Here is a 27423-nt window from a genome sequence, read left to right as displayed (position 1 = left end):
TTTGAGAGAGAGAGAGCGCACGCACATGAGCAGGGGAGAGGCAGAGAGAGAAGGAGACAGAGAACTCGAAGCAGGCTCCACACAGAGCCTGAAGCAGAGCTCAAACTCACAAACCATGAGATCATGACCTGAGTGAAATCAAGAGCCAAAATCACACTTAACCCACTGAGCCACCCAGGGGCCCCTCTATGGCTTTTTATTATATATAATCTAGTTAAATAATAAGAAAAAAACAACACTATTTAGTCCTGAATCTGGATAGCAAACTACATCATCAACCTCTGCCACAATCTATAGCATCTTCTCCCTTCCACAATTCTGTGGATTCTTCCTTTGATACACCAGTGAAATCTACTGTCCCACCCCCATTCCTACTGTCACATTCCTTACTCAAGTCTTAACCTTCACTTGCCTCAAGAATTGTACTAGTTTATCTATTTGCCTCCATTTCCCCCTCTTCCAGTACACTTCTACATTTACCACCTCAGTTACCTTTAAGAACACAGACTGTAATATTTCAAACCACTGTTTTAAAATCATCAATTGCTTGTTACACTTCATTAGCATAGAAAAGTATCAATTCATTTAAAGTTACTTTCTTGGCCAGTGATGATTTCATCCCAACTTCTATCTCTACTCTCCAATATTTTCCATGCTCTACCCGCCAAGATTACTTACAATTTCTCAACATATGTGATATCCCGCATCTTCTGACCATTTTCTCCATCTATTCTCTTTCCTCCTGAATTTCCATTTGATCATAACTTCCCCCTCTTCCTTCAAACCACAGTTCAAATATCACCTCTTGCTAAAGTCCTCTGTTGTACTCAAGGCAGAATTAACACTGATTACTTAGCTATGAAGGACAAGGGCAAAGGGTACAATGACTATAAACTGCATCATAGCTCGCTTACTATTAGGATTGGTGCTTTTACTATATAAATTCTATAATTTTAATGATAACATAAGATTTAACTTAGTATAATTTTATTGACATTTGTTTTGTAGTTCAAAACTGATACAAAGTATTTATTTTTTCTTTGATTAATTTTGTTTAGCATTAGAAGACAATTCCTCTCCATTTAGAATCTCTTCACTACCCAATATTATACAATCTTCTAAATATAATATATATTAATTTATTTAATATAATATATATATTTATGTATATATACCACATGTATGTATGTATATTATATATTCTCTCCACATGATTTAACATGATATAAACACTTCTAGAAGCCAAGATATAACCTGGTGAAAAAATCTGCAAAGCTAATAGTTTCTGCAACAACTTCTTTGCTCCTATCTACCTAGAGGAAAAAAAGATGAAAAATTCCCAACTATCAGCAAAATACGACAGAAGAAGCAAATCTGTTGTTGGCGTGAAAGGAGAGACATCTCAGATGTCTCCTAATAGATTTTACTGAGGTCTAAGTAACTGCTGGTTAGATTTTATTTCCAGGGGGCACAAAATAATCATATTCCCCAAATGCTTTTTTTTTCACTCTGTCCACATATGCAACTACATACTCTCATGTTGGTAAATTTTATATGCTTTACTGTGCTATATCCCCAGTTCCAGACCATTATTCAAAAGGCAGAGCTGTTTTCTTCCAACAAACTTCACAGTTGAAAATTTCTGCCCTTTCTTGAGGCTAAGAAGTCTATGCAATCTGGAACCTTCTTTTCCACAATTTAACACAGCTCTTGCTATTTCCTCTGCACAATCCACAACAACAAAATGTAGTGGTTACACCTCAATACAATCCAAAAGATACATATTTGATTTCTCTTCTACTACTTGACTAATTCACCCAGTGGAGTATTGCATAATCTCTAAAACTCAATGTCCTCATCTGTCAAATGGGGACAATAATAAATGTACAATTTGGGGCTTTTTCTAGGGATGTGGTGAAGATTAAATGATATTTTACATGTAAATAATTTGTACAGCCACTGACTCACCATAAACACTCAATAAATGTTTGCTGATGGTAATTAAATTTTAACTGTAAATGAGATATAAAGGAAAATATTATTTAAGTTCCACTGATTTCTAATGTGAACAAAATTATCATAGAAACCAAATGGAAGTTTAAATTTGAATTTGTACTTTTTAGTCTCCAGGAAAAAAAAAAGTTGTTAATAAGATTAATAGCAATGAACTTGATTGCAGAGGGAAATTTTTATGTACTCACAGGAGTAATCTGGTTTCATAAACTTCAGAAATCACAAGGGGACTCTAACAATTTAAATGCTAATTATAAACAAATTCCAAACTATGAAACAAACAGTATGGAAGGTTTTCACTTCCACAACCATTTCCTAAGCTCATAAGTATTACATGCATTTGAAAGTTAAACACATATAGAAGATGACACATTACATTTTTATATTTCATTATTCATATTTTAAAAATAAAATTGGCGATGGGGGTGGGAGGGAGGGGAGGGTGGGGGATGGGTATTGAGGAGGGCACCTTTTGGGATGAGCACTGGGTGTTGTATGCAAACCAATTTGACAATAAACTTCATATATTGAAAAAATAAAAAATAATAAAATAATAAATAAAATAATAAAAAAAATAAAAATAAAAAAAAAATAAAAATAAAATTGGCTCTCCTCATACCTGTCTGCATCTGTGAGATTTTGCTGTACACAGATTCAATTCTCTAATGTACAGCTCTACTTCTTAATATTAAGTGCAGTTACAGCTTAACTTAGTCTATTATTTCTAAAAGGAGGTTTGATGAAATAACTGATCTATTCCAATGTTATGTGAATGTCTCCTGTTTTTAATTTGTAGCAATTAATACAAAGCATAAATGCTTTAAATCTTGAATCCCATAAGACACAGCAATTTAATAACCCAATTTATTATCTGCAAATCTCTTAGTGAAATAAGAAAAACAATCTACTGCTGCCAAATTGGATAATACGGATTCATTCATTAGTCACAACAGATATGATTAGAATCCGTTAAATATTTAGTATTATTTTGATATGCAAAGTTGTCTTTGAAAAAAAGTATTCTTTGTCACAAATGAGTAAGCAATGGTTCTGTTATTGCATGCCATGCACACAACTGAAACTTCATTATTACCTTCATAATTTAAGAGACATTTAGTTTGCTGGGCTCTTTTCACATTATAAAAAAAATACTAATAATTCAGCTTTTGTTAATATGTTTTCCATTTAAGAATACATATGGTATATATACAATGGGATACTACTTACGGTGATCCAAAAGAACAAAATCTTGCCATTTGCAACAATGTGGATGGAACCAACAAGTGTATTAGGCTAAGTGAAATAAGTCAGAGAAAGACAAATATCATATAATTTCACTCATATGTGGAATTTAAGAAACAAAACAGATGAACATAGAGTAAGGGAAACAAAAGTAAGATAAAAACAGAGAGGGAGGCAAATGAGAAGAGACTTCTAAATACAGAGAACAAACTGAGGATTGCTATAGGGGTGTTCAGTTGGGGATGGGCTAAATGGGTGACCACCTTAAAGAGTGCACTTGTTGGGATGAGCACTGGGTATTACATAAAGTGATGAATCACTGGGTTCTACTCCTGAAACCAATACTACACTGTATATTAACTAACTTGAATTTAAATAAATTGAAAAAAAAAAAAAAGAATACTTGACATGCATTAGTGCAATTAACTGCCATTATCTTGAAGGAATAGCCAAGAAGAATGAACCTGATTAAGCAAGACTCTACTAGTAAATTATAAAGTAGCCTTACAAGTTAAAGCTGTATTAAAGAGGAACTAAAACACATCATAGCACTGTGGTTAGGGATCAAAACCAGCTTAAATATTCGGAGTGCAAACTCATCTAATTGAACCTTTCCTTTGGTGATAATTTTTCCTTTGTAAACTCTCCTGCACCAAAACCAAGTAGAACACCAATGTCGTTTAAACCCAATTACCCTTTGATGTTTTTGTTTTCTCTTTATTTACATTTACAACCTAAGGCATTATTTTACTAAACTCAGATCTTTATATACATATTTAATTTAAACATGAAAAATAAAAATCAGAGATGGATCGAGGTCAACAATTAAACTCAAGATTTTGTAAGGCAATGAAAATGTCACCTGGCAGTAGCAGAAGAGGTGAAGATGGTCAGAATCACCTACAACCTTGGGCTATGGGCATGGGGAAGTAATGGGATTCACCGAGTTCAGATAATTGTTTCTCAAGCGACACCTAAGACTCCAGGTTAGAGACCTGAAGGGGAGCAAGTTCCCATATTCAAGTTGTGGGGCAAGGAGACTGAGGCAGAAGAAAAGAGATGCGAATTCACACTGTAGAGCATCTAGGCAATGCCATGCCTTGGGCTAACTACCTTATATGCCTTATCTCCTGAATCCTGATATTGGTGCTAGGTCTTAATTTTTCCCTCCTAAATTTTTAAATGTGGATATCAGTCTGAAAGATGTTACAAAACTTTTCTAAGTTCTCATGACTCAGTCTGTCTCACTCAAAAATATTATATCACTAAACCACTCAAATCACCTTTATCTCTGCATACTTAAAACACAGTCCTTTTTATTTTTACTTATTACTTTTTATGTATTCATCTCATTCAAAACTATTAAGATAGTTTACACAATTACTACATAAAATGAGATTTGACTTGAAAGTAGACAAGTTAAAGGAAAAATTAAGTTATAAAATAAAATGAGATTAGACATAGAAATATATGCTCTTTTTCTTTTAGCGTTTACTTCTTTTTGAGAGAGAGAGAGCACACATGGGTTGGGTAGGGGCAGCGAGAGAGGGAGACACAGAATTTGAAGAAGGCTCCAGGCTCTGAGCTGCCAGCATAGAGCCTGATGTGGGGCCTGAACTCACAAACCGTGAGATCATGACCTAAGCCAAAGTCAGACATTTAATTGACTGAGCCACCAAAATGTATGTTCTTAGGGGCACCTGGATGGCTCAGTCAGTTGGGTGTCCAACTTTGGGTCAGGTCATGATCTCACGGTTTCTGGGTTTGAGCCATGAATTGGGCTGTAAGCTGGCAGCGTGGAGCCTGCTTGGGATTCTCTCCCTCTCTGCCCCTCCCCCACTTACGTGTGTGCATGCTGTCTCTCTCTTTCTCAAAATAAATAAACTTGAAAAATGTATTATTTTTTATTCTATAGAGTTATTAAATGTGGACCTCAGTTCTGACATTTCTGGCACCTAATCAACAAAGAAAAATTAAAATTCTTTAAAACAGTGAATTCTGAGGGAGAAAAAAATCATGATTTCTCCTGAGGATGCCACTAAGTACAAACTATTTATTAATATTTTTCCTCTGATACATAACAGATTGCATACATTTATTGGTTTATACACAACTGCAATTGGTACCAAATGGCATATCCTGCACTTTGAACTTTTTGTGAATCAGTGAGTCATTATTGTTACAGGTTTATCATGACCAGATCCGGATTAATCATGAAAACATCAGATATGTTTGGGTTGGATTGAAGGATTAATGCCCATTATTTTATTCCTAGCATCTTTTCCTTAAAGTTCATCGTGTTGTGAATCAAAGAGGTGCTTACATTCTGGTTCTGCCATTTACTAGATGTGTGATCTAGAAAGTTACTTATCCTCTGTGGGCTTCAGTGTCATCATCTGTAATTTGGGGACGATAATAGTACTGATGTCATTAGAATTGAGTTTAGGATTAATTCAAACATTAAACTGTAAAAAATGATTAGTATAGTGCCTGGCTACGGTTAATTCCCTATATTTCCCTATAGTTCCCTATATGATAGTACTTAGAGCATATAGATAGCCAGTGGTGACTAAATCATCTGGCAAGCATAATAAACCTTGGAAATCCAAGATGAACCTTTCTTTCCTCTATGATGTGCAGGAATGGAGGTAGAAAATTGAAATCTTCATGAGAGATCGAAGTAATACAATTTTTAGTAAGCATCTGTATTAATAGTGCTCTTAGAAAAATTGTATTTAGGGGCACCTGGGTGGCTCAGTCAGATAGTCACCTGACTTTCGCTCAGATCATGATCTCACAGGTCGTGAGCTCAAGCCCCACATCGGGCTCTGTGCTGATGGTTCAGGGCATGGAGGCTGCTTTGGATTCTGTCTCCCTTTCTCCTGCCCCTCCCTGCTTATGCTTTCTCTCTCTCTTTCAAAAGTAAATGTTAAAAAAATTAAAAAGAAAAATATTCTTAATTTTTTTTGATGTTTATTCATTTTGAGAAACACAAAGAGACAGGGGAGAGAGCATGAGCAGGACAGAGGCAGAGATAGAGGGGGAGGGAGAATCCCAAGCATACTCTGTGCTATAAGTGACCCACTGCTCAATCTCACAAACTGTGAGATCATGACCTGAGCTGAAATGAAGAATCTGATGCTTAACCGAGCCCCCCAAGTACCCCGTCTTAGAAAAATATTCTTAATTTTTCCAGAAGATGTATTATTTTGGAAATTTGCAGAGAAATACCTGATCTGCTTTAAAATTCCAGCTGGCTACAGGGGTGCCTGGGTGGCTCATTGGGTTAAGTATCTGACTTTGACTCTGGTCATAATCTTGAGGTTCAGGAGTTACAGACTGCATCAGGCTCTGTGCTGACATCTCAAAACCTGGAGCCTGCTTTGGATTCTGTGTCTCCCTCTGTCTCTGCCCCTCCACCACTCATTCTCTGTCTTTCTCTTTCTATCTCTCCAAAATAAGTGAGACATTAAAAAAAAACCACAATAACAACAACAACAACAACAAAAACTTCAACTGGCTGTAATTACCATGGGTAAAAACTATCAAAATTGCTTCTTTCCTTTTGGACCTTTAGTCAGGTACTTTGAGCTCAGACTTTTGGATTTTCTGACTATTCTTCCCACTGTAAACGCTAGTCTGCAGAAATGACTGCTTGCGTTTGCTCATATTCTGACAATTCAAGCCGAAGCATTCCTTTACACTTCAACAGCAATGTAACTGCAACTACACTGGAATACATGTGTTGTTCCATGTCATATCGTAACAGGTTATGCTACTTTGCTTATGAAGATCATCGACCTAAGTCAACTACCAATAATTAACAGGTAATTTTTAGAAGCCTAATTTTCATAATGAGAAATGAGACTAATAATGTGCACTGGCATATTATACGAAAACCCCAGGAAAGATGAACTCAGTTTAACAGGTAGAGCAATGACCAGTAGAACCATGGACAAGCACCTGCTTCAGAGTTGAAGGCAGTCAGGGGAGTGCAGTAGGTGACCACAGATGGGATCTTCACTCAAGAGATCCACCAAGAGCATGGTTCTGCTACTCTCATCATTTCTGCTTTTCCTTCCAGGTATCCCTTCTCTTCTTTTGCTGACATCTGCCTCCTTCCCTTTCAGCAATGTTTATCTCCTGACTTCTGCTTAGACCTCATTTTGATTTATTCTTAATTTTAGGTCACTTACTACACATATCACCAAACCTGTAACCTTTCAATATCTATTCTCCTTGTCAATTGTCTCATTCTCTGCATTTCTCAAAGTCAAATTGCGAAGAGCAAACCAAGTTTTTCTCATTAGATTATTTCAACAAGGGACAATGAGGGGAAGAATTTAATCCCAGGACTTCTAACATGGCAGGCACGTTGATTAGCCAATTGAAGACCAATGTTTAATTTTGTACATATCTCTTTCCAATTAAATTTTGGGGGCTCCAACTTTGCATAGTGCCTGATGAATATTGAGTACTCAATATATATTTGTTAAATTTAAATGAGAATGTTAGTGGAAAATTATAAAAATAAAGACAGCAGGAAATAAAAGATGGGAATAAAAATCTTTAAGCTAAAAGAAAAAAAAATAAGTACTTGCCTTATATTCCCTGTCCTTACTTTATTTCAGAGTAATCAAGTAAGTATAGCCCTAGCTGATGAAGGCAAGTTCTTCACAGAGAAATTCTAACTAATAAATATTGAAAGAGTAACATTATAACACCACAATTTTACAGTCCCTACTGGAATAGTTGCTTCTGAAATCATCATAAATAATTAAAAGCATTAGAGGAGAGGTCAACAGAGAACTTTGGAATGAAGGGATCAGACTGCCAGTACAGACAAGTCTTAGCATCACCAAAAGGGAAACAACCAGACTTAATGGGACCCTTGATATGATGGGGTATGAAGTACACAGAGTTACCTGTTATGTATCTTGAAAAAAAATAAATAGAAGATTAAAGAGCTTTTACAGCTGATAACGTTCAAAGATGGGGAGTATCAAATACGGAGGAACAAGTTAAATATAACAAAAAAGCAAAAACAATGATCCATAACTTGCAATATTCTAAAAGACAGCTAGCTTCTGCAAAAAGTTAGTGGCATGGATAAACAAAAAGTGAGTGGAGCTGAGCTAGAATAAAAGAGATTTGTGCCACTTAACTACCAAAAGTAGTGTGTGAGCCTTTTTAGGATCCTGAAGAAAACAAATCAAATGTAAAAAGGCATTTTTTTTTTGAGAAACAGAGAGCGAGCACATGTGTGTGAGTGGGAGAGGGGCATAGGCAGGAGGGCGGGGATTGGAGAGAGAGAGACAGATTGGGCTTGATCTCACAACTGTGAGATTATGATATGAGCTGAAATCGAGTCAGTTAACCAACTAAGCCACCTATTCCCCCACCCCCCAAAGGCCTTTTTAGGTAATATTGGCATTACTGGTAATATTATTAGTTGTGACAATGACATTATGATATGCAAAAAAATAGCCATCATTTTTAGGGATGAATACTGAAGTATGCAGGGATGAAATGATATAATGTTTGACATTTGCTTAAGATAACTCAGCAAAGAAAAAAAAAACCTCCATGTATATATGAAGAAAATATGACAAAATCTTTGCTATTCCTGAATGTAAGTGATGGCACAATGCTGCATTGTATAGTCTCTCTACTTTTTAGAATGATAAACACTTTTGTAAGAATTTAAATTTTTTATTGTTTAATTTTTTTACTTGAGTATAGTTGACACACAATGTTACATTAGTTTCAGGTGTACAACATGGTGATTCAACATCTCTACATGTTATGCTATGTTCACAAGTGTAGCTACCATCTATCACCATACAACATTATTAAAATATTACTGACTATATTCTCTATGCTATGCCTTCTATTCCTATGACTTATTCATTCTGAAACCTGAAGCTTGTACTTTCTACTCCCTTCATCCATTTTGCCTATTTCCCCCACCCGCCTTTTCTCCAGCAAACATGCTTGTAATGGGTAGGAAAGGGTTAGATGCAGTGTTGCCATAAATTGCACCCATGACACAGCACCATATAATCAAGAGGGAACTCCCAACTGTCATCTTCTCCAAAGGAGCAAAGGGTTTGAAATGCATACCTAGTTCAACTTTAAGACTCCCACCTGATGGCACTCCTGGATGGCTTGGTAGGTTAAACCTGACTCTAGATTTTGACTCAGGTCACGATCTCATGGTTTCATGAGTTTGAGCCCCACATCAGGCACTGTGCTGTCAGTGTGGAGCCTGCTTGGGATTCTCTCTCTCTCTGCACCTCCCCAGCTTGCTCTCTCTCTCTCTCAAAAAAAGTAAATAAATTCTTTAAAATTTTTTTTTTTAAAAAAAGGGCTCCTACCTGAGGGATGGGTCCTCAAAACACCTAGCTCTGAAAGCCAATGAGGGCTTATGTCTTCAAGACTCACAGGATTATAGTAAATAAATAAGTAGTTATTAATGGGCTTGTGAGCACTCCCTGTGGATATCCCCTCAAGGTTCAGCCCAGAAAGAAAACACAAAAATGCCCATCTCCTAGTCTTCTCCTGGAAAGGGCTAGACTGCATATTTTATGAGCCTAGGGGTCTAGCTTTTAACTTAGCATGCATCTAGGAGTTGGCTGAGATCCTTCCCAGAGTTTGGTGGAGCTGGTGGGCATTTCTCCGATGTTATCCCTCTGCCTTGCTCTAACAACAAGAACAAATTACCAGTATTTCTCCAAAAGGAGTTTGTCTGTACCATTGGTGACCCAAGTTACGGGTGCCACCTGAGGAATGGGTCCTCAAATCACCTATATCTGATAGCTAACGGGGCTTGTATTCGTGACTATAGCGAACAAAGAAGCAGGACTATAGCAGGACTATAGCAAACAAAGAAGCAGCTTTACAACAGGTGCAGGAACACCCCCTCCCCCAACTCCACGGCTATAGACCAGGGCTCAGTGCAGAGGGAATAGGCAAAAATGTCCACTTTACAGTTTCTCTCTGAAAGGGCTTAATTACATTTTTTCCCCAGTAGTTGCCTGAGCGTCTAGCTTCTAATTAGCCTTCATTTGCTATCCCCTCCCTTTGGGAAATTGACAAGTCTTGGCAAACTCTCAACTATGGAAACCACAAAGAACAAAGATGGTGGCTTGGACATTCATAAAAATTTGAGAGACAACCTGAAGCTCAGGCTGGGGTGACTAATGAGACCAGTCTGTCAAGACTGGGACTGGTTGCTGTTTTATCTAATGTGCAGAAACCAACACAGAGAGTGAAAGAAAATGAAGAAATGGGAATGTTTGAAACACACAAAAAGCAAGAGAAATCACCAGAAAATGATTTTAATAAGACGGCAGTAAGTGATGTACTTAATACAGAGTTCAAAATAATTGTTTAAAGATGCTTACTGAAGTCAGGATATCAATGCATGAACAAAGTGAGAATTTAAACAAAGAGGAAAAAAAAAAACCAAGAGAGAGTTTTAAAAGCAGGAAGAAAGAAACAGCTTGTTATACAGGGAGGATATCCCTAAGACTATCAATGGATTTTCAGAGGAAACTTTGAATCCCAGAAGGGAGGAAGATGATATATCCAAAATGCTGAAAGGAAAAAAAAAAATACAGCAGCCAAACAGGAATACTCTACTTAGCAATGTTGTCCTTCAGAACTGAATGAGTTTTCCAGATAAACAAAAGCTGAAGTTCATCATCACTAAACTGATATATGGATCAATAAACCAATGCAATAGGAGTACAGAATTAGACTCTCATAAGTATATTTAATTGATCTTTGACAAAGTTGCCAAATTAATTCAATGGAGAAAGGATAAATTCTCCAACATTTGGAGTTGGAAAGATAAGCATACAAAAGAACATCCCAAAGAATCTTGAACTCTGTATCATACCGTATACAAAAAATAACTTGAAATGAATTATAGACCTGAATGTAAGACATCTAGAAGAAAACTGTGGTATTACAGCTTGACCTGTGGGTGTTGTAAGATGTTTTAAATAGGATGCAAAAAACTCAAATGACAAATCTATAAATTGGACTATCCCATCAAAATTTTTCAAAATTTCTTCAAAAGATATTAGTAAGAAAATGGAAAGAAAGTCACAAACTAGGAAAAAGTATTGCAACATTTATACCTGACAGTAGACCCTTATTTACTCTGTGTAAAGACCCACTATAACTCAATAATATAAAGATAAACATCCCAATTTGGAAAGGGCAAAAATATTTTGAACATCTTCAAAAATCTTTGATCTTCATCAAAAATACATAGATTGCAATTAAGCACATTAAATGATGGTCAGCACAGTATTTAGGAAAATGTAAATTAAAACCATGATGAGACACTACTATACACCTATCTGAATGGCTAAAATATAAATTCTAACCATATTAAGTTTTGGCAATGTACAACCACTTGGGAAAGTAGTTTGGCAACTTTAAGAAATACTAAACATATACCTACCACATGACCTAAAATAAAGGTAAGATGATGTCTCTGTAGAGACTTGTAAACAAATATTCATAGCAACCTATTCTGGAAAAAAATCTCAAATTGCGACCCTAACCCTAATCTTAAAAAATGAATGGATGGGTGAGCATTTTGAGGTACATCAATATAGTGGAAAATTACTCATAAATAAAAGGAGACAAAGTATTGCTACTTTGTCACAAACGTCACATGGAAACTTATTAGGGTGATAGATACCTTCATTATCTTGATTGTGGTGAGGGTGTTTCGGCTAGACATATATGTCAAAACTTATCAAACTGTATACTTCAAACATATGCAGTTTTACTGTATTCAGTTATACTTCAAAAATATGTTAATAAGGGAGCAAGAGAACCACACCAGAAGATCTGAAAATATTTTGCTTAATGGTTTCCTATTTCAATAAAATAGTGAAATTTCTATAAGCATTCAGAAAGCCACTTCATAAATTAAAAAAAAAAATGTTTATTTCTTTTTGAGACAGAGAGAAACAGAGCATAAACAGGGGAGGAGCAGAGACAGAGAGAGGCACAGAATCTGAAACAGGCTCCAGGCTCTGATCTATCAGCACAGAGCCCGATGTGGGGCTGGAACTCACAGACCGCGAGATCATGACCTGAGACGAAGTCGGACGCTTAACTGACTGAGCCACCCAGGCACCCCTATAAAAATTTAAAATGTGAATAAATATGAGGTGCCTGGGTGGCTCAGGGTGCCTGGGTGGTTTTTGTTCATGGGTTCGAGCCCCATATCAGGCTCAGGGCTGACAGTTCAGAGCCTGTAGCCTGCTACAGATTCTGTATCTCCCTCTCTCTCTGTCCCTCTTCTGCTCATGTTCTCTCTCTCAAAAATAAAAACATTACAAAAATAAAAAAATAAATTAAAAAATGTGAATAAATATTGCTCAAATACTTCAGTGCATCAATTAATAATAAAGTAGGAACAGAGAGAACATATGCCAACTACATATACAGGCTTGCTTTAATTTCTTCATTCATTCAACCAATATATATGCCTGGAATTATATTAGTATACAAAATAAAACCCTATTCTCAAGTTTCATCCTATAATTATTATAAATTGTCATAAAATTTGAATGAGCCAAAGCTTACAATGATTTTGTCAGTCATAACAATGCTTCAATCTATAACTTTGTATCAGTAACCTTATTACACTGAATGACAAAAAATATCCCTATATTTTTATATCATGTATTCACTTACCTTTGCCTTCAAAATAAAACTGAAACTTGTTTTAGCCTGAAACATCTGTCTCAGATTTGACTGTGCCTTCAAACTTTAGCGTCTATAGAGCACATGAAGGTATATTATTTATATTACAGACTTGTGTGCCAACTTCAGATTTTGAATCCATAGATTTGAAATAAGGCTCAGAATCTGCATACCTGACTAGCAGACCACATGATCCTGACCCAGGTGGTCTGGACTCATCACTCTGAAACACTGCTAGCCTTAACCAACAAAGGAGATAATTAGTGAAGCCTAAATGTGATGACACCCTGTCATCAAGAAACAGGTGTGAATGAAAATCTCACCAAATTATACAAACGCATTGGTCACCAAGACCACATCTCACTCATTAGAAGTTCACTTAAAACGTTAAACAAGAAGCAAAATGGAATGATCCTTAGTAAACAAAAAATCTTTAAAACGTCCTCAAAATCTGAACAATTACAACCATAAAACATCGATTACAAATATAGGAAGGCATTCAGGTTTTTTTAGGATTAGGGTCTCATAGGAGAAAAAAAAAAAACTGATTCCAAAGCCCTACATCAAAAACATAAAGGAAAAGAAAGACATTCCTTTTCTTGTATCATTACTCCTTTTTATACTGAGTAGACTGTTTAGTTCATAATTTAAAATTTATTTGTGCCATAACTAAATGTATTTCCTCCATTTCTTCTAATACAGTTTCAAAAAGTCAAATAAAAATTTGTAATATGTTTCTTAGTACATGATTAAAAATAATTCTGGAAAACTTTAATTAATTCCATGATTTTATGATGCATCTTTTACTAGTCATGTCTGGATATCTGATATTTGGTGAATGTAAAGAACTTCTTTGATAAAAAATAGAATCTTTCATATAACATTTGATTAGCATTTCTCAGATGTTTCTCTTTATTCAATACTCATTTACCAAGTGGCATATCCCAACTAAAGGGCACAGAACAAGTATTGATCTCCCTATCTTTAGGAAATCTACTCTGTCTTAAAAAAGGCCCAAAGATGGGAATGCAAACTGGTGCAGCTGCTCTGAAAAAGTGTGGAGGTTCCTCAAAAAATTAAAAATAGATCTACCCTATGGCCCAGCAGTAGCACTGCTAGGAATTTACCCAAGGGATACAGGAGTGCTGATGCACAGGGGCACTTGTACCCCAATGTTTATAGCAGCACTTTCAACAACAGCCAAATTATGGAAAGAGCCTAAATGTCCATCAACTGATGAATGGATAAAGAAATTGTGGTTTATATACACAATGGAATACTATGTGGCAATGAGAAAGAATGAAATATGGCCTTTTGTAGCAACGTGGATGGAACTGGACAGTGTTATGCTAAGTGAAATAAGTCATACAGAGAAAGACAGATACCATATGTTTTCACTCTTATGTGGATTCTGAGAAACTTAACAGAAGACCATGGAGGAGGGGAAGGAAAAAAAAAGTTAGAAATGGAGAGAGCCAAACCATAAGAGACTTTTAAAAATGGATGGAACTGGAGAGTGTGATGCTAAGTGAAATAAGCCATACAGAGAAAGACAGATACCATATGGTTTCACTCTTATGTGGATCCTGAGAAACTTAACAGAAACCCATGGGGGAGGGGAAGGAAAAAAAAAAAAAAAAGGTTAGAGTGGGAGAGAGCCAAAGCATAAGAGACTGTTAAAAACTGAGAACAAACTAAGGGTTGATGGGGGGTGGGAGGGAGGGGAGAATGGGGGATGGGTATTGAGGAGGGCACCTTTTGGGATGAGCACTGGGTGTTGTATGGAAACAAATTTGACAATAAATTTCATATACTGGAAAAAAAATGGAGAATAAACTGAGGGTTGATGGGGGGGTAGGTGATGGGCATTTTGGAGGACTCCTGTTGGGATGAGCACTGGGTGTTGTATGGAAACCAATTTGACAATAAATTTCATATTTAAAAAAAAAGTCCAAAGAATAAAGGAGAAAACATATCTGTTCCATAAAGCCCCCAGGATGAGCAGAGGGTATGTCTTATATTAAAAGACAAGATCTAGTCTTGAGCTATCAGAAGAAAATAAAACAGAGTCTCTATAGATATTGAGCAGCAAACACTCTGGTCTTCAGGTAGAATAAGTATAATAGGGAAAGGGGGAAGGAAGTATAAATACAAACCTAATGATGCTATAATGGTTGCAGTTTAAAGAGGACCAATTTCTCCACAATTAGGAGGAATGTCGGACAGATGAAAATCAGTGGTTAAGAAGCAAGGAAAAGATGAAAATTAGGATGAATTTATTTCTTCTGTAATTGAAATTTCAATTGGATTCGACGTAAGCTTTTTGACCCTGTCTTGAACATTATAGAGAAACAATAAGTCCAGTTCTCTATAGTAAGTCTGACTCTACTTCATGTTCTACTTCATGATTTGTCTATTTCTGCTACTCCTGCTGCCCATAGCATTTCAGGTATTACCAAAACGTCAGGATACACTCTCCATTAGTCATATTGCAAGTGCCTTGTTGGTAGACTTAGCCGTTACTTTGCTTTTTCTGTATAGCCCTCAATATGTGGGCATAAAATAAATCCTAAATGTGCAACATTAAAGTTGGACAGCATCTTGGATATTATCTAGTAATACATCCTTATTTCACATATGAGCAAACTGAGACTCAGGGAAATTAGATAATTTGCCCAAGGTCTCCTAGCAAGTGGCATTTTGAAGAGTTGATAATTTTAGACTCCTCTAGAATCTGCTATTCTAGAATAGTTATGAGTTTTAATTCATCTGCCTTGTCTATCTGGTCATAATTTACAAATTCTATGTATAGAGGCATAGGCTTGCATTGTTATTTGAGAAAATGGACTTACTCTACTAAATATTGCATTGGGGCACCTGGATCAGTCGGTTAAGATTCTGACTCTGGATCTCAGCTCAGGTCATGATCTCATGGTTTCTGAGACTGAGGACCACATGGGGTTCTGCGCTGCCAAGCACAGAGCCTACTTAGGGTTCTCTCTCTCACTCTCTCTGCTCCTCCTCCACTAGGGTGAGCGTTCTCAGTCTCTCAAAATAAATAAATAAACTTTAAAAAACAGCATTAAATATTGCATTAAATCCATGGTATCTATTTTGAAAGCAAGCTTTTTTTGAAAAATTTTTATTATTACAAGTCACAATGAAATATAATTAACAATTTTGACATTCTTTTTAGTTTTGGGGGAAGTGCAGTGAGATAGTTTTGTGGGTTTTTTTTTTCTTTTTTGAGATAATGAGATAGTCATGAAAGGAATCAAAGGAAAGAAGAAACTTTTCTACATCAAATAAAAATAAATTCTGGGAAATATTTGTCTCTCTATCCAAAGAATCTCATTCTAACGGTCTTGAAGTAAAAATTTAAAATATCTCTGAATTGATATTTACTAATAAAAATAAAATATCCTGCTTTATATAGCTTAATTTTAGAACATTTAATTTTGGAAATCAAAATTTTCCAATGAGAGTATAAACCATGCTTCAAATATTTTATGTTTTCTTAACTTTAGTGGAATAAAATCCATTCATTTCCAAGAGAGCATACTTACTGATTCAGGACAGGTGTGTAGGCAGTTTTATCCTCATCAATAATAGTGACCATCAGTGTAATAAGCTGGGGCCAAAAATCCAAATTCTTGGTAGATGGTCCCTGATCTTCCCGAGGAATGTCCTGTTTCTTACTCTGCTCACAAGGTCACGCAACATTAAAAAAAAAAAAAAAAGGTTAAATGGTATGACTTTAGTTTATCAGTGTCAAATGGACAGATCAGAGAAAAGTGGTTACAGAAAAATTCTTAGGTCATGTGAACCAAAGCTATTAAAGTCAGGTTTCCTTTCTTCATTGAATGACATCCCATTGGATAAAATCACAATGGCGAGCGTAGGCTTGTATGTCTAAGTTCTTGGGCTCTAGACTGGAAGTTGCTCTTTCTCAATTGTAACTCATATTCTTAGGAATTATTATTATAGAAATTATCCCTTTAATGTGGCTTCTTCCAAGGAGGGAGGTTGTTTTCCGTGTGTACAAAGGTGTGTGGGGGTGTGTGCATGTGCATATGTGTGAAATTTATCCTGCCTAAATATTTTGTTCACAGTTACATTGGTGGTAAGTGGGCAGAACTCAAGCCAGTACCGTTAAATTCTACAGTATATAAATGTTCCACGAATGGTCTGGAACACTCTTATTCCACCCACAAATGCATCTAGTTAAATGAAAAGTATGTAAGTCTATCTTTCGTGTGTGTGTGTGTGTGTGTGTGTGTGTGTGTTTAAATCATATTTGAATCCTTGATTTATCGTGCTTCATGAATTCTCAAGCTCTAGAGAGTGTTGTCCAGGATGATCTAAATTTACATTGAGATGAACAAAGTACAATAACAATCTTGAATGTTTCACATATCAACTTCATACTCAACACATAAAATTCTTTTGTTTGGTGGGTATTCTTCGAGCACTTCTTCTACATTTACTTTAAATAATTGGGCAAAAAAGACAAAGACACAGACCATAGGGACCATAGGAAGCATATGGCTTCCCTAATTATTTTTATCAAATTATTTGTAAGCTTATAGGTCCAGGATATCTGAAAACTTCAATTTGTGGCTCAGGAAATTCATGGGTTCTCTGGTATAAAAGGTATATCAGATTTTATTTGGCCCAAACTACTGCCATTTCCAACATCTCATCCAAAGATCAGCCACCCTCTGCCAAATGGTTGTATGCATACTTTCTAATGCTGCCCAAGACTTGCAACCAGATCTGAATGAGTCATCACCACGTTATTGTTCTCCCTGAAGTTAAAATACAGCCCTATGTTGAATCCACTTACTATTAGAGACCTCTGTACACAGACTATAATGTACCTTTAGGGACATATATTTTCCTAAGGTACTTCCAAGTGCTGCTGATTTACCTTTATGCTCAAAATGCAACAGATATTAAATGTTGGAGTGCTCAATTAGTCCAAAATTAGTGGCTGGCACAAATTACTTCAAATTTCCAAAATAAACTATAAGTACTCTCCAAAGGTTCTTAAGAACCTTGTATATCCGGTCCCTAATAACCACTTGAAACTTCTTGGCAGCCTTCCTCTTTCAATCCCGGAGGTACATCAAGGTACATCAGAAGATCTTCAAGAAGAAAATTAGGCAGAAATACAGGCTTAAAAATATCCAGCTTTGTACTTTCAAGTTACATTTTCTGTTTAAATTCATCTTTATTTTGTGAACAAGATTTTATTACTGTCACAATAATGTGATTATTTACTTATTACATTAAGCTCAATAGATTTCTTCCTCTATGATGTATTTAGAAGTTGGGAGAACCTGGTAGATATTTATAAAGGTTTTAAACGAAATTAGTTCTGATGGCCACAGCATTTGTTTGTCAAATGTATTTGAACTTGATTAATACTGTAATTAATCATCATGATTCATATTTAGCCCAACTATATGTCTCATTTTTTTCAAGTAATGTGGTTAAATGAAATGACTATAGATGACATGTCCAACATTTGTCATTCTGCAAAGAATAATATGGAAAGAAGGAAAAAATAACAGCTGAATAGGCATTAATTCCAAAGTTCCTTAACTGTCACACATTATACTCTCATCACTTTTTATTATGACATCAGAAGATTATAGACAGTACCATTTTTCATCAAATTCTTTATGTTGAACCAGAATAAACCAAACTGGATGTTGAATCATTAAGTTTTTACAAATCACACAACATTATAAGAAACCAAGCTTTCCCTAATTTAATAATGCACTTTAAAAGACTGTATGTTTGGAAGGATGGGGCAGAATCATGTATACTGGAATATTTACCAGATTTCTTAAGAATTATTTTTTTCTAAGAAGCATATTATTAGTATCTTAGAAATCTATTACATTTGAGCTTATGATCAGAAAAATTAAGGTAATGTAGTGGAAATTCAGGAATCTGGTAATAAGTATGCTAATATTTACTGAAACCCTTACAAATTAATATTTATCATAATAAAATATATTTTATAATATTTATACTATGTAAGATAATATATAATGATAAACTCATTAACAACAGTGAACAAATGAGAATATAATCAGTTTATAAAAATATAACTGAACAGATCAATTTTAATTATGATAATTAGAATTACAGTGACTAAATACTATTTTCTTAATAGATTATTGAGGAAAGAGACTTGAAAGACTGTTAGAGTATAATGGGAGAGAATTTGTGAAAATGGAAAGTAGCCAGCATGTAGGGTCACCGTTTCCAATGGTCACTTTTTTAAGTCTGCTTATTTGAAAGAAAGGGAGAGAGAAAATCCCAATCAGGCTCCATATCTTCAATGAAGAGCCCAGCACAGAGCTCGAACCTATGAACCATGAGATCGTGACCTAAGCAGAAGTCAGACACTTAATAGACTGAGCTACCCATGTGCCCCTCCAATGGTCACTTTTATAAAGAATATTTCAATACAGAAAAGCTTTAATAGACAAGCTGATAAGATATACACTATACTTTTATAGTATCAAATGAGAAAATATGAAAATATTTCATGAAGAGATCAACATAGAGATAACCATTACATGCAAAAAAGAAAGTGTTGAAATAACAGATGCCATCTTCATATTAATGTGGAACTTGGACAACACTTCTAAGCTTGTTATAAAATATGGCTGTGGCGTTCCATGTATTTGTTTAATAAGCATAAAATTTTGAAATATTTCCTCTAAGGAGTTGGCTAGACAAAAGTTGGGGGAAGAAATTTAGTAAAGTAAGGGGATATTTAAATGCAAAACTACACAACAGATACATAATTAGGCAATTATTAGTAATCTGAGGCTACAAGCTTCTGACAAAGGGTGTTTCTCTAACATTCATTCTATTGGAAGTTAGTATTAGTTATACACACACATAAACACAGTCCATGCTCAAACAAATTGAGAAAATACCTGCTTAAAACAAAGTTAAACAGATTATTTCTAGATATCCTGGAGTAACATGCTAATGTGCATTGTGATTCTCTAAGATGGTGGTACTCAAACTTTAGTGTTTTATCAGCATTGTTAGGAAGGCTTGCTAATACACAGACTGTTGGTCCCTTTCCCAGAGTTGCTGATTCACCAAGTGTAGGGTGAGGCCTGAGGACGTGCATACATAATGAAGTTTCTAGTAATGCTGGTGCTCCTAGTTCAGAGACTAGTTTGAAAACCGCTATGCTGAGGGCTAACAATGGAACATGAGTTTCTCAAATATATTTGCAACTTACAAAGCCCTCTATTCCCCTTCTACTCCCAATATCCCATCTTGTAAAACTTTCCACAGAATAAATCTTCTTCTGAACATACTTTGGGAAACAAAAGTCTACAGAGATATGGGTTAAATCTTTTAGGATCTTGTGTGTCATATCAAGGAATTAACATTTAAACCATATTAGATGAGGACCATTAGAAGATTTCAAACTTGAGTCTACTTACTTGACTACATTTATGTTTAAATGATTTGGCAGTCGCAGGAAGTTTAAGAGAAGTTAAACTTATGAAATAGGTACTAAGGAAAATTGATAGATTTATGAAACTACTTATGAAATTATTAATAAGTTGATAGAACTCATTGCCTAACTGGTGAGAAAGAAGAGAGAGAGGGAAAAATCAAGTGGAACTATCCAGAAAGTAATTATGTAGATCAGTCTGGAATTTAAAGCAATATTCTGGACTGCTGATGTAGCTAGAAGAATTCCAGGATATATTTGGTAGCTGAAATTATGGAGTAAATAAGATTACTCAAAGAGAGGGAGAATATTTGGCAAGAAGGAAGACACTGGGGAAAATAAATCAAAAAAAGGAAAATAATACAATTTTATGAAAGATAGACCTAGATGGGGTAGTGAGGCCCCTGTTGAAATGGGAGAGAATGGAATTCAGTGTATGTGGGGACAAATGGCATCAAACGAATGAAGAACATGGCTTCTTCCAAGTCAGGCCATAGAGTCTTGCAGATAAGTGAGAAATAATAGCTAGGAATTTCTACCCTGAGAGAAGAGGAGGAGTAAGTAATAAAGACTTGGGGGCACCTGTGTGGCTCAGTGGGCTAAGGACTCCAACCTCGGCTCAAGTCATGATCTAAGGATGAGTTTGAGCCCCGTGTTGGGCTCTGCACTGTCAGTGCTTGGGATTCTCTCTCTAGCCCTCCCCTACTTGTTCTCTTTCCCTAAATAAATAAATAAATAAATAAATAAATAAATAAATAAATAAATAAAACAAACTTAGGGAAAAAAAGGAAATCAAGGAAATGGTGTTGGATGTGTTACTGAGGCACAGTAAAAGCAGGAAAAGAGATTTAAATGTCTGGTCAGAGTGCTAGAAGTGCTGGAACAAGCATTGATTTTGGTCCAGAGGAAGGTGAAACAGAAACAGAAAGGCATAAGTAAATGCAAATATTTTGTCTCACTTCTCAGCTTTTGCCAAGAGCTCATAGACCACCACTGTACCTCTTTCCTTTGTTCTTTAATTACATTGTACTACTGAAAAGGCTACAGACAACTATTGTAATTTCTGCATTCTAGAGATGAGAAAACTAAGGCTGACATGGTTTAAAGTGGTCCATCCAAGGGGCACCTGGGTGGCTCAGTCAGTTAAGTGTCCAACTTCAGCTCAGGTCATGATCTCACAGTTCATGAGTTTGAGCCCCGTGTCAGGCTCTGTGCTGGCAGTTCGGAGCCTGGAGCCTGCTTCGAATTCTGTGTCTCCCTCTCTCTCTGCCCCTCCCTGGCTCGTCCTCTGTCTCTCTCAAAAATAAACATTAAAAAAAAATTAAAAGTGGCCCATTTGAGGTCATGTAAGGTCCTAAAAATCAGAACACCCAAACCTTGTAAACTTCATGTTCTCCAGGGAGCCTACTTTGCTCTGACCCCTTTCTCACTGAGTTAAAAATTATTCCAGTTAAAAAGAAGATAGAGTTGGATTTTGTTTGCTAAGTCATAAAGAAGCAAATTAAGTTACTGATTAATAGAGCTTATTACAGGGTTTATAATTTAAAAAGTTTGAGAGCCAATGCTAAATGGAAACATTAATAATTTTAATTGATGATCTAAGTCTCTCTCTATATCTATATAAAGGGGCATCCTTTTAAAGATGGTATCAATACTTCCCATTATTATTTTTCTTTTTTGCTTCTGGCAAAATTCAGTTCATCACTTACTTCAACCATTTCCAAGTTCATCATCTTTGATCTACCGACTTTAAAAGTATTTTCTGCTAGTACTCTTTAATGTCACTATCAGAGATGCCTTCTTCTCTCACCAAATTTTACTGATATATATTAAGTAACTTAAGCTCTGGAAATGAATGGGAGAGATTTTGGAAAATTGGGATGAATGAGATGGATTTTGATCATACATTTAATGAATAGCCTTTAGTATTCTGGCCATACCATGGATAAGAAAACTAATCTTTCAGTGCAAATAAAGTTGTGCTACCTTTGCCTTTCTGGGACAGCTCTGGGGCAGAGCATATATTATGATTCCATGAATTATTGTATAATTGGCTTTTTAAATCCAGGGCCATGTAAACTGCAACATTGAGAATCTATAAGAAACACACTAAGGAGTGAAATATGAAACTACATTCAAAGAAGCTACTGACCAATGTTTTCTAAGTCTGTCCATACATCATGTACATCAGAATCATCTGGGTTACTTATAAGAAATACATATGACTTTAGAGCCTCTGGTGCAGAGCTATAAAATCAGAGTAAATGGAGGTATGGCCTGGGAATCTGGACTTAAACATACAGATATATTCTTCTGAAATCCTCATATTCATAGGAAGAGTCAGGACCCAAGTACTGACTTGTAATTGAGTCAGGTAAAAAAAGGCCTTATTTGCTTAGGAAGAAGAGTGATAGAAGTCCTTTTAGGTATCAATATCAGTTAGGGATTTGCTAGATTTTACATTTTGTCATGATAACAAAAGACTTCTGTTTTACCTTTACATCTGAGAAATTTTCAACTACATATAGTTCCCTAATTTTAAGAGGAGATGGAATATCTTTCTGGATGTTTATGTGGTGCCTCTTCCAAGTGTTGATAAACTCCTCTGTTAGACCATTTCTAAAACATTACTTTCTAAATTAACAGTCATTAGGAAATTACTGATCTACTGAAATAACTAAATATACGTTGCTGAGAGCAAAAATCGAGCAACTAGTGGTCTTAAATAAGATTAATTACTGAAAATTAACACTGCTAATCTAGTTAGAAAGAAAAAATGCATATATTAGAATAATTCATTTTTACTGCAGCAAAATATTTGAATAATCTTTACTAGGTCCTTTCAATTCCAACAAGTCCAAAATATCTTGACCTTTAAATTGCCAAAACTGCATATCAAAGTGTTTGGACATTCATAATGGCTTTTAACAGCACTAAATGGTTCCTTGAATTTGAACAGATTATACACAGTTAAGTGATCCATAAATACATACCTATAAAGTATCATAGCTCTAAATGTAGATTTAAATATACAAATTACTTAACAGCATGGCGTAATAGAAAAAAAAATCATTGAACATAGAATCAGAAACTTATATTTTGCTCTTAGGTTGATATTAACTTGTACAATTTGGAAAAGGATTTAATTTTTTCAACTTCAGATTTCTAATATTGAAATAGGATCACACATACCCAATTCTGTTTCTGATCCTTCTAGCAAGTCTATAGGCAGAATATATTCAATAAGAGGATGTTTATTATTGTAACAGGTGAATACTTGCCTTTAATTAAATTCATAGCATATGGTATATAGTTTACCCAACTGATAACACTCTTATTAGAATCCCAAGAGAGATGCATAAGAAACTTTCTTGAATACGAAACTATTTTAGTGGGTAAACTAAAGTTTTTAGTTTAGTGGGTAAACTATAGTTTTTCCCTCTTCTCTTTACATAAATTAAACTTACATCAAAAAGGAAAAATGCAACCAGTCACATTTGGCTGGCACTTATTTTCCATTGAAGATACTACACCTATAAAAGAACTAGTAGTGCTTGGACAAAACTCAAGAGAACCAAGATAGCTGACTTCAAATACATGATGGGCTGTGGTATAGGAAGAGATTAAAAGATCAATTAGATTTGTCTTGTGTGATTAAGAAAAACCTAGTTCTTGCGAGTAAAATTTTCAATACAGAAGATTTTATTACAGCATAAGGAAAACTTTCTAAATATAATATCTCTCCAAATGTCATAAATCCCTGGAAATTAAGAGGCATGTAGAAAAATCCCTTGTCTACATTGTACCTAAAAATTGACCACATGTCAAGTGTCTTTTTAATATACTTTGATTATATGCCTATAACTATAATTACAGAGAAAACATAACCCATAAGCTTTAAGCATTTGATATGATATTGATTAAAAATATATGGTTATTGTTTTTAAGAGCTCTACTGAGGTATAATTAATATACAAAAACTGCAGATATTTAATATATACAGTTTGATAAGTTTGGACATATGCATACCTCCATGATACCATCACTAAAAACAAGGTAATAAACCTATCCATCATCCCCCAAAGTTTCCTTATGTCCCTTTGCTTTCTTCCCCTACCCCACGTGTGATAAGGCATTTAATATGAGATCTAACCTCTTAATGATTTTTAAATGCAAATTATATTGTTAACCATAGGCACTATATTTTGTACAGCAGATCTCTAGATCTTAATTCATTTGTGTAACTGTAACTTCATACCCACTGAACATATGGGTATTGTTTTAAATGACTGGAATACATTGTGGCAGAAACTGGATAGCAGTTCCCTAAATCAGTTTCCCTTTTTCCTTGAGTACACAGTTACATTACAGTGGAGGATTAAAGAGGACTTTAAATTATTTGACAATTTTTCCATTAAAAGTTATGTCTTTATTTCCTTCCCTTGAATATGGATGACTTTTACCAATAGAATATGACAGAAGTGACCTGTTTTCAGGATGGTTTTAAGAAGCTGGCAATTCCCAATTCCCGTCTTTTGGACCACCTGCTCCTGAAATCCAGTCAGTGAACTGTGAAAATGCTAAAGTACTCTTTGGAGAGGTCCACATGGAGAAGAACCAACCGGCAGATGTGGTATAGTTCCCAGCTGACAGCCAGCACCAACTTGCTAGCCATATGAGTAAGCATGTGAGAAGTAGACCTTCCATCTCCACATAGAGCAGAAATGAGACTTTACCACCCAGCCCTGCTCAAATTGCTTATTTGTGACTGAAGTAAGCTATTGTTATTGTCTTAAACCATTAAGTTTTGGGGAGGTTTGGTACTCAAGATAGATAACTGGAACAGAATTTGATACTCGAAGTGGGTCATTAATGTAACACAAACTTAAAACATGAGGCAATGATCTGGAACTAAGTGGTGGTAGGCAGAAGCTAGAAGAATTTCAAGAAGGTCATTAACGAAATCAGAGGACTTGCCCATGAGAACGTGAAGGTCGGTGAGGAAATTATTTAGGCCAGCTAGAAGGTGACTCCTATTATTTAGTGGGGCAAATTGTCAACATTGTTACCTACAATAAATGCAGGAAGTAGAAAATATAATGTGAGCTGGTGGATTTAGTAGAATGAACATGCCAAGTGGTTTCTTACACCCATGTAGAATAAGATAATAGCTGGAAAAAAGAAGGGAGCTAAAAACCAAATACATCATTTTCCAAGCAGAATTTATAGGAAATATAGAGAAACCAGGATTTCCTGGGTTCAAAAATAAAACTTTTTCATCCTTAACCCCTCCAGAACGCAAGGCTTTCAATGTGAGAGATAGCTTCAGGGAACATATCAAATCCAGGGTGCTTTACTGGTATGACTCTAAGATCATGAAAAATATCTAGGTCCAAAGCAAGTTTTCTGAGAGCTTTATGAATATTTAAGGTATACCTAGTAGAGTTTCTAAGAATCTTAAGGAAGTTGTGCCTTATAGTTCATTTCCACTAGACAGAAAGACTTCTATGAATCTTAAGTTCATTGTCCTATAGCCCATAATTTTCCATCCAAGATAGAGAAGGTCTGTCTCAGAAAGAAACATGAGTGCTATTTTTGTCTAATGGAATGCTTACAGATATTTGAAATAAATTGTATCAGTCTGGACAGAAAGGAATTAAGTTAGTATAAAATGAAAAGAGGATTTTGAATCTCTAAACTTCTATGGGCAAGAAGTAGACTAGAAGGCTACTCAGTTGTAACAATGAAGAAGGATAAATGACGTAGGGTCAAGGCTAAAAGCCCAGAAAATGGAGGCAAGAGTCAAAGAGAATAATTTCCAGACAGCAGGACTAAGCTCCAAGTAAGAACTGACAACGTGTTCCTAGTTACATTTCAGAATTTCTATGTTCAAGTGACTGTCATGTGCCTCCTATTTTTGAACAGAAATATCTGTTTCTGTTATACTGTTTCCATGTCACCACTGTATATCGGGCATGTGGTGGGGGGGGGGGGCGCAGACAACATGGCTGTGTAGTTTCCAGATATTTAGATCAAGAGGAACCACACTTCAGAAATGGGACCAACAGAGCTTCATTTGCATCTGGACATAATTTAGAGTGATTTTGAAACTCAAGCATGAACCTGATACTATAATAGGAAAATAATTTTGTAAGGTGTTGGGAGTGAGTGCAATTTACACTTGAGACAAATGTAATCAATCTGTGGAGAGGCCCACAAGGAAATACACTAAGGTTCCTTGATATCACCTTCAGCTAAGCCTTCAGAGCTTTCATCTGAAAGATGACAGCTGTTTCCAACTTTCCAGCCATGTGTGTAAGCCATCTTGGAAGTGGACCTCTGCCGCCACCCCCCCACCCCCAAACCTGAGCTCTAATAGGGCCATCTCAGTTAGTGCTGCATGGAGCAGAGATAAGCCATCCCAACTGGGTCCTGTCCAAATAGCAGACATAGATTAATAAACAAGATAATTTTTTTAGCCACTGTTACACAGCAACAGGTAAGCAGAACAACTTTATTTCCCAGCCTCCTTTGCAGGTAGTTGTGGAAATGTAACCGAGTGCTAGCCAGTAGAATGTGAGCAGAAGTGCTATAGCATACTAACCTTGCACATATAATCCTCTATGCTCTTTTCTTCTGGTTTGCTGTGCAAAAGCATAGCCACTTTACTGTCATGTTTAAGATGGTAGAATCATAAGAAGAAAGGGACTTGGTTCTCTAAATCGCTGCTGGAAGACTGAATAAGGTGCTTGTGGATGCAGTGTCATATTCCTTCAGCACACCTGATATCAATGCATCTCTGGTGAGCAATTCCATGTACGTTGCCAGAGTCCCAAATGAAGCACTTGCTGCAATGTCTCTCTGCTTTGCTGCTTGGGGCCTCTTATAAAATCACAGGTAGCCATTCTGTGCACATTCAAGTGGCCCAGAGG

The 27423-nt window shown here is 35.7% G+C and overlaps 1 protein-coding gene across 1 annotated transcript in view; it reads right to left on the bottom strand.

Annotated features, from left to right (window-relative positions):
* LOC125910388 (protein unc-13 homolog C) overlaps positions 1-27423 on the bottom strand; it is a 339112-nt gene that overhangs the window by 194447 nt on the left and 117242 nt on the right. Inside the window, exon 11 of the mRNA XM_049614136.1 lies at positions 16557-16684. Within this exon, the coding sequence (XP_049470093.1) occupies positions 16557-16684 (128 nt within the window). The remainder of the gene's footprint in view (positions 1-16556; positions 16685-27423) is intronic.

This window comes from Panthera uncia (assembly GCF_023721935.1).
Source record: "Panthera uncia isolate 11264 chromosome B3 unlocalized genomic scaffold, Puncia_PCG_1.0 HiC_scaffold_1, whole genome shotgun sequence".
Taxonomy (NCBI): Eukaryota; Metazoa; Chordata; class Mammalia; order Carnivora; family Felidae; genus Panthera; species Panthera uncia.
The sequence above is the reverse complement of the archived record's forward strand: the minus strand, read 5'-3'. Positions and strand labels throughout refer to the sequence as shown.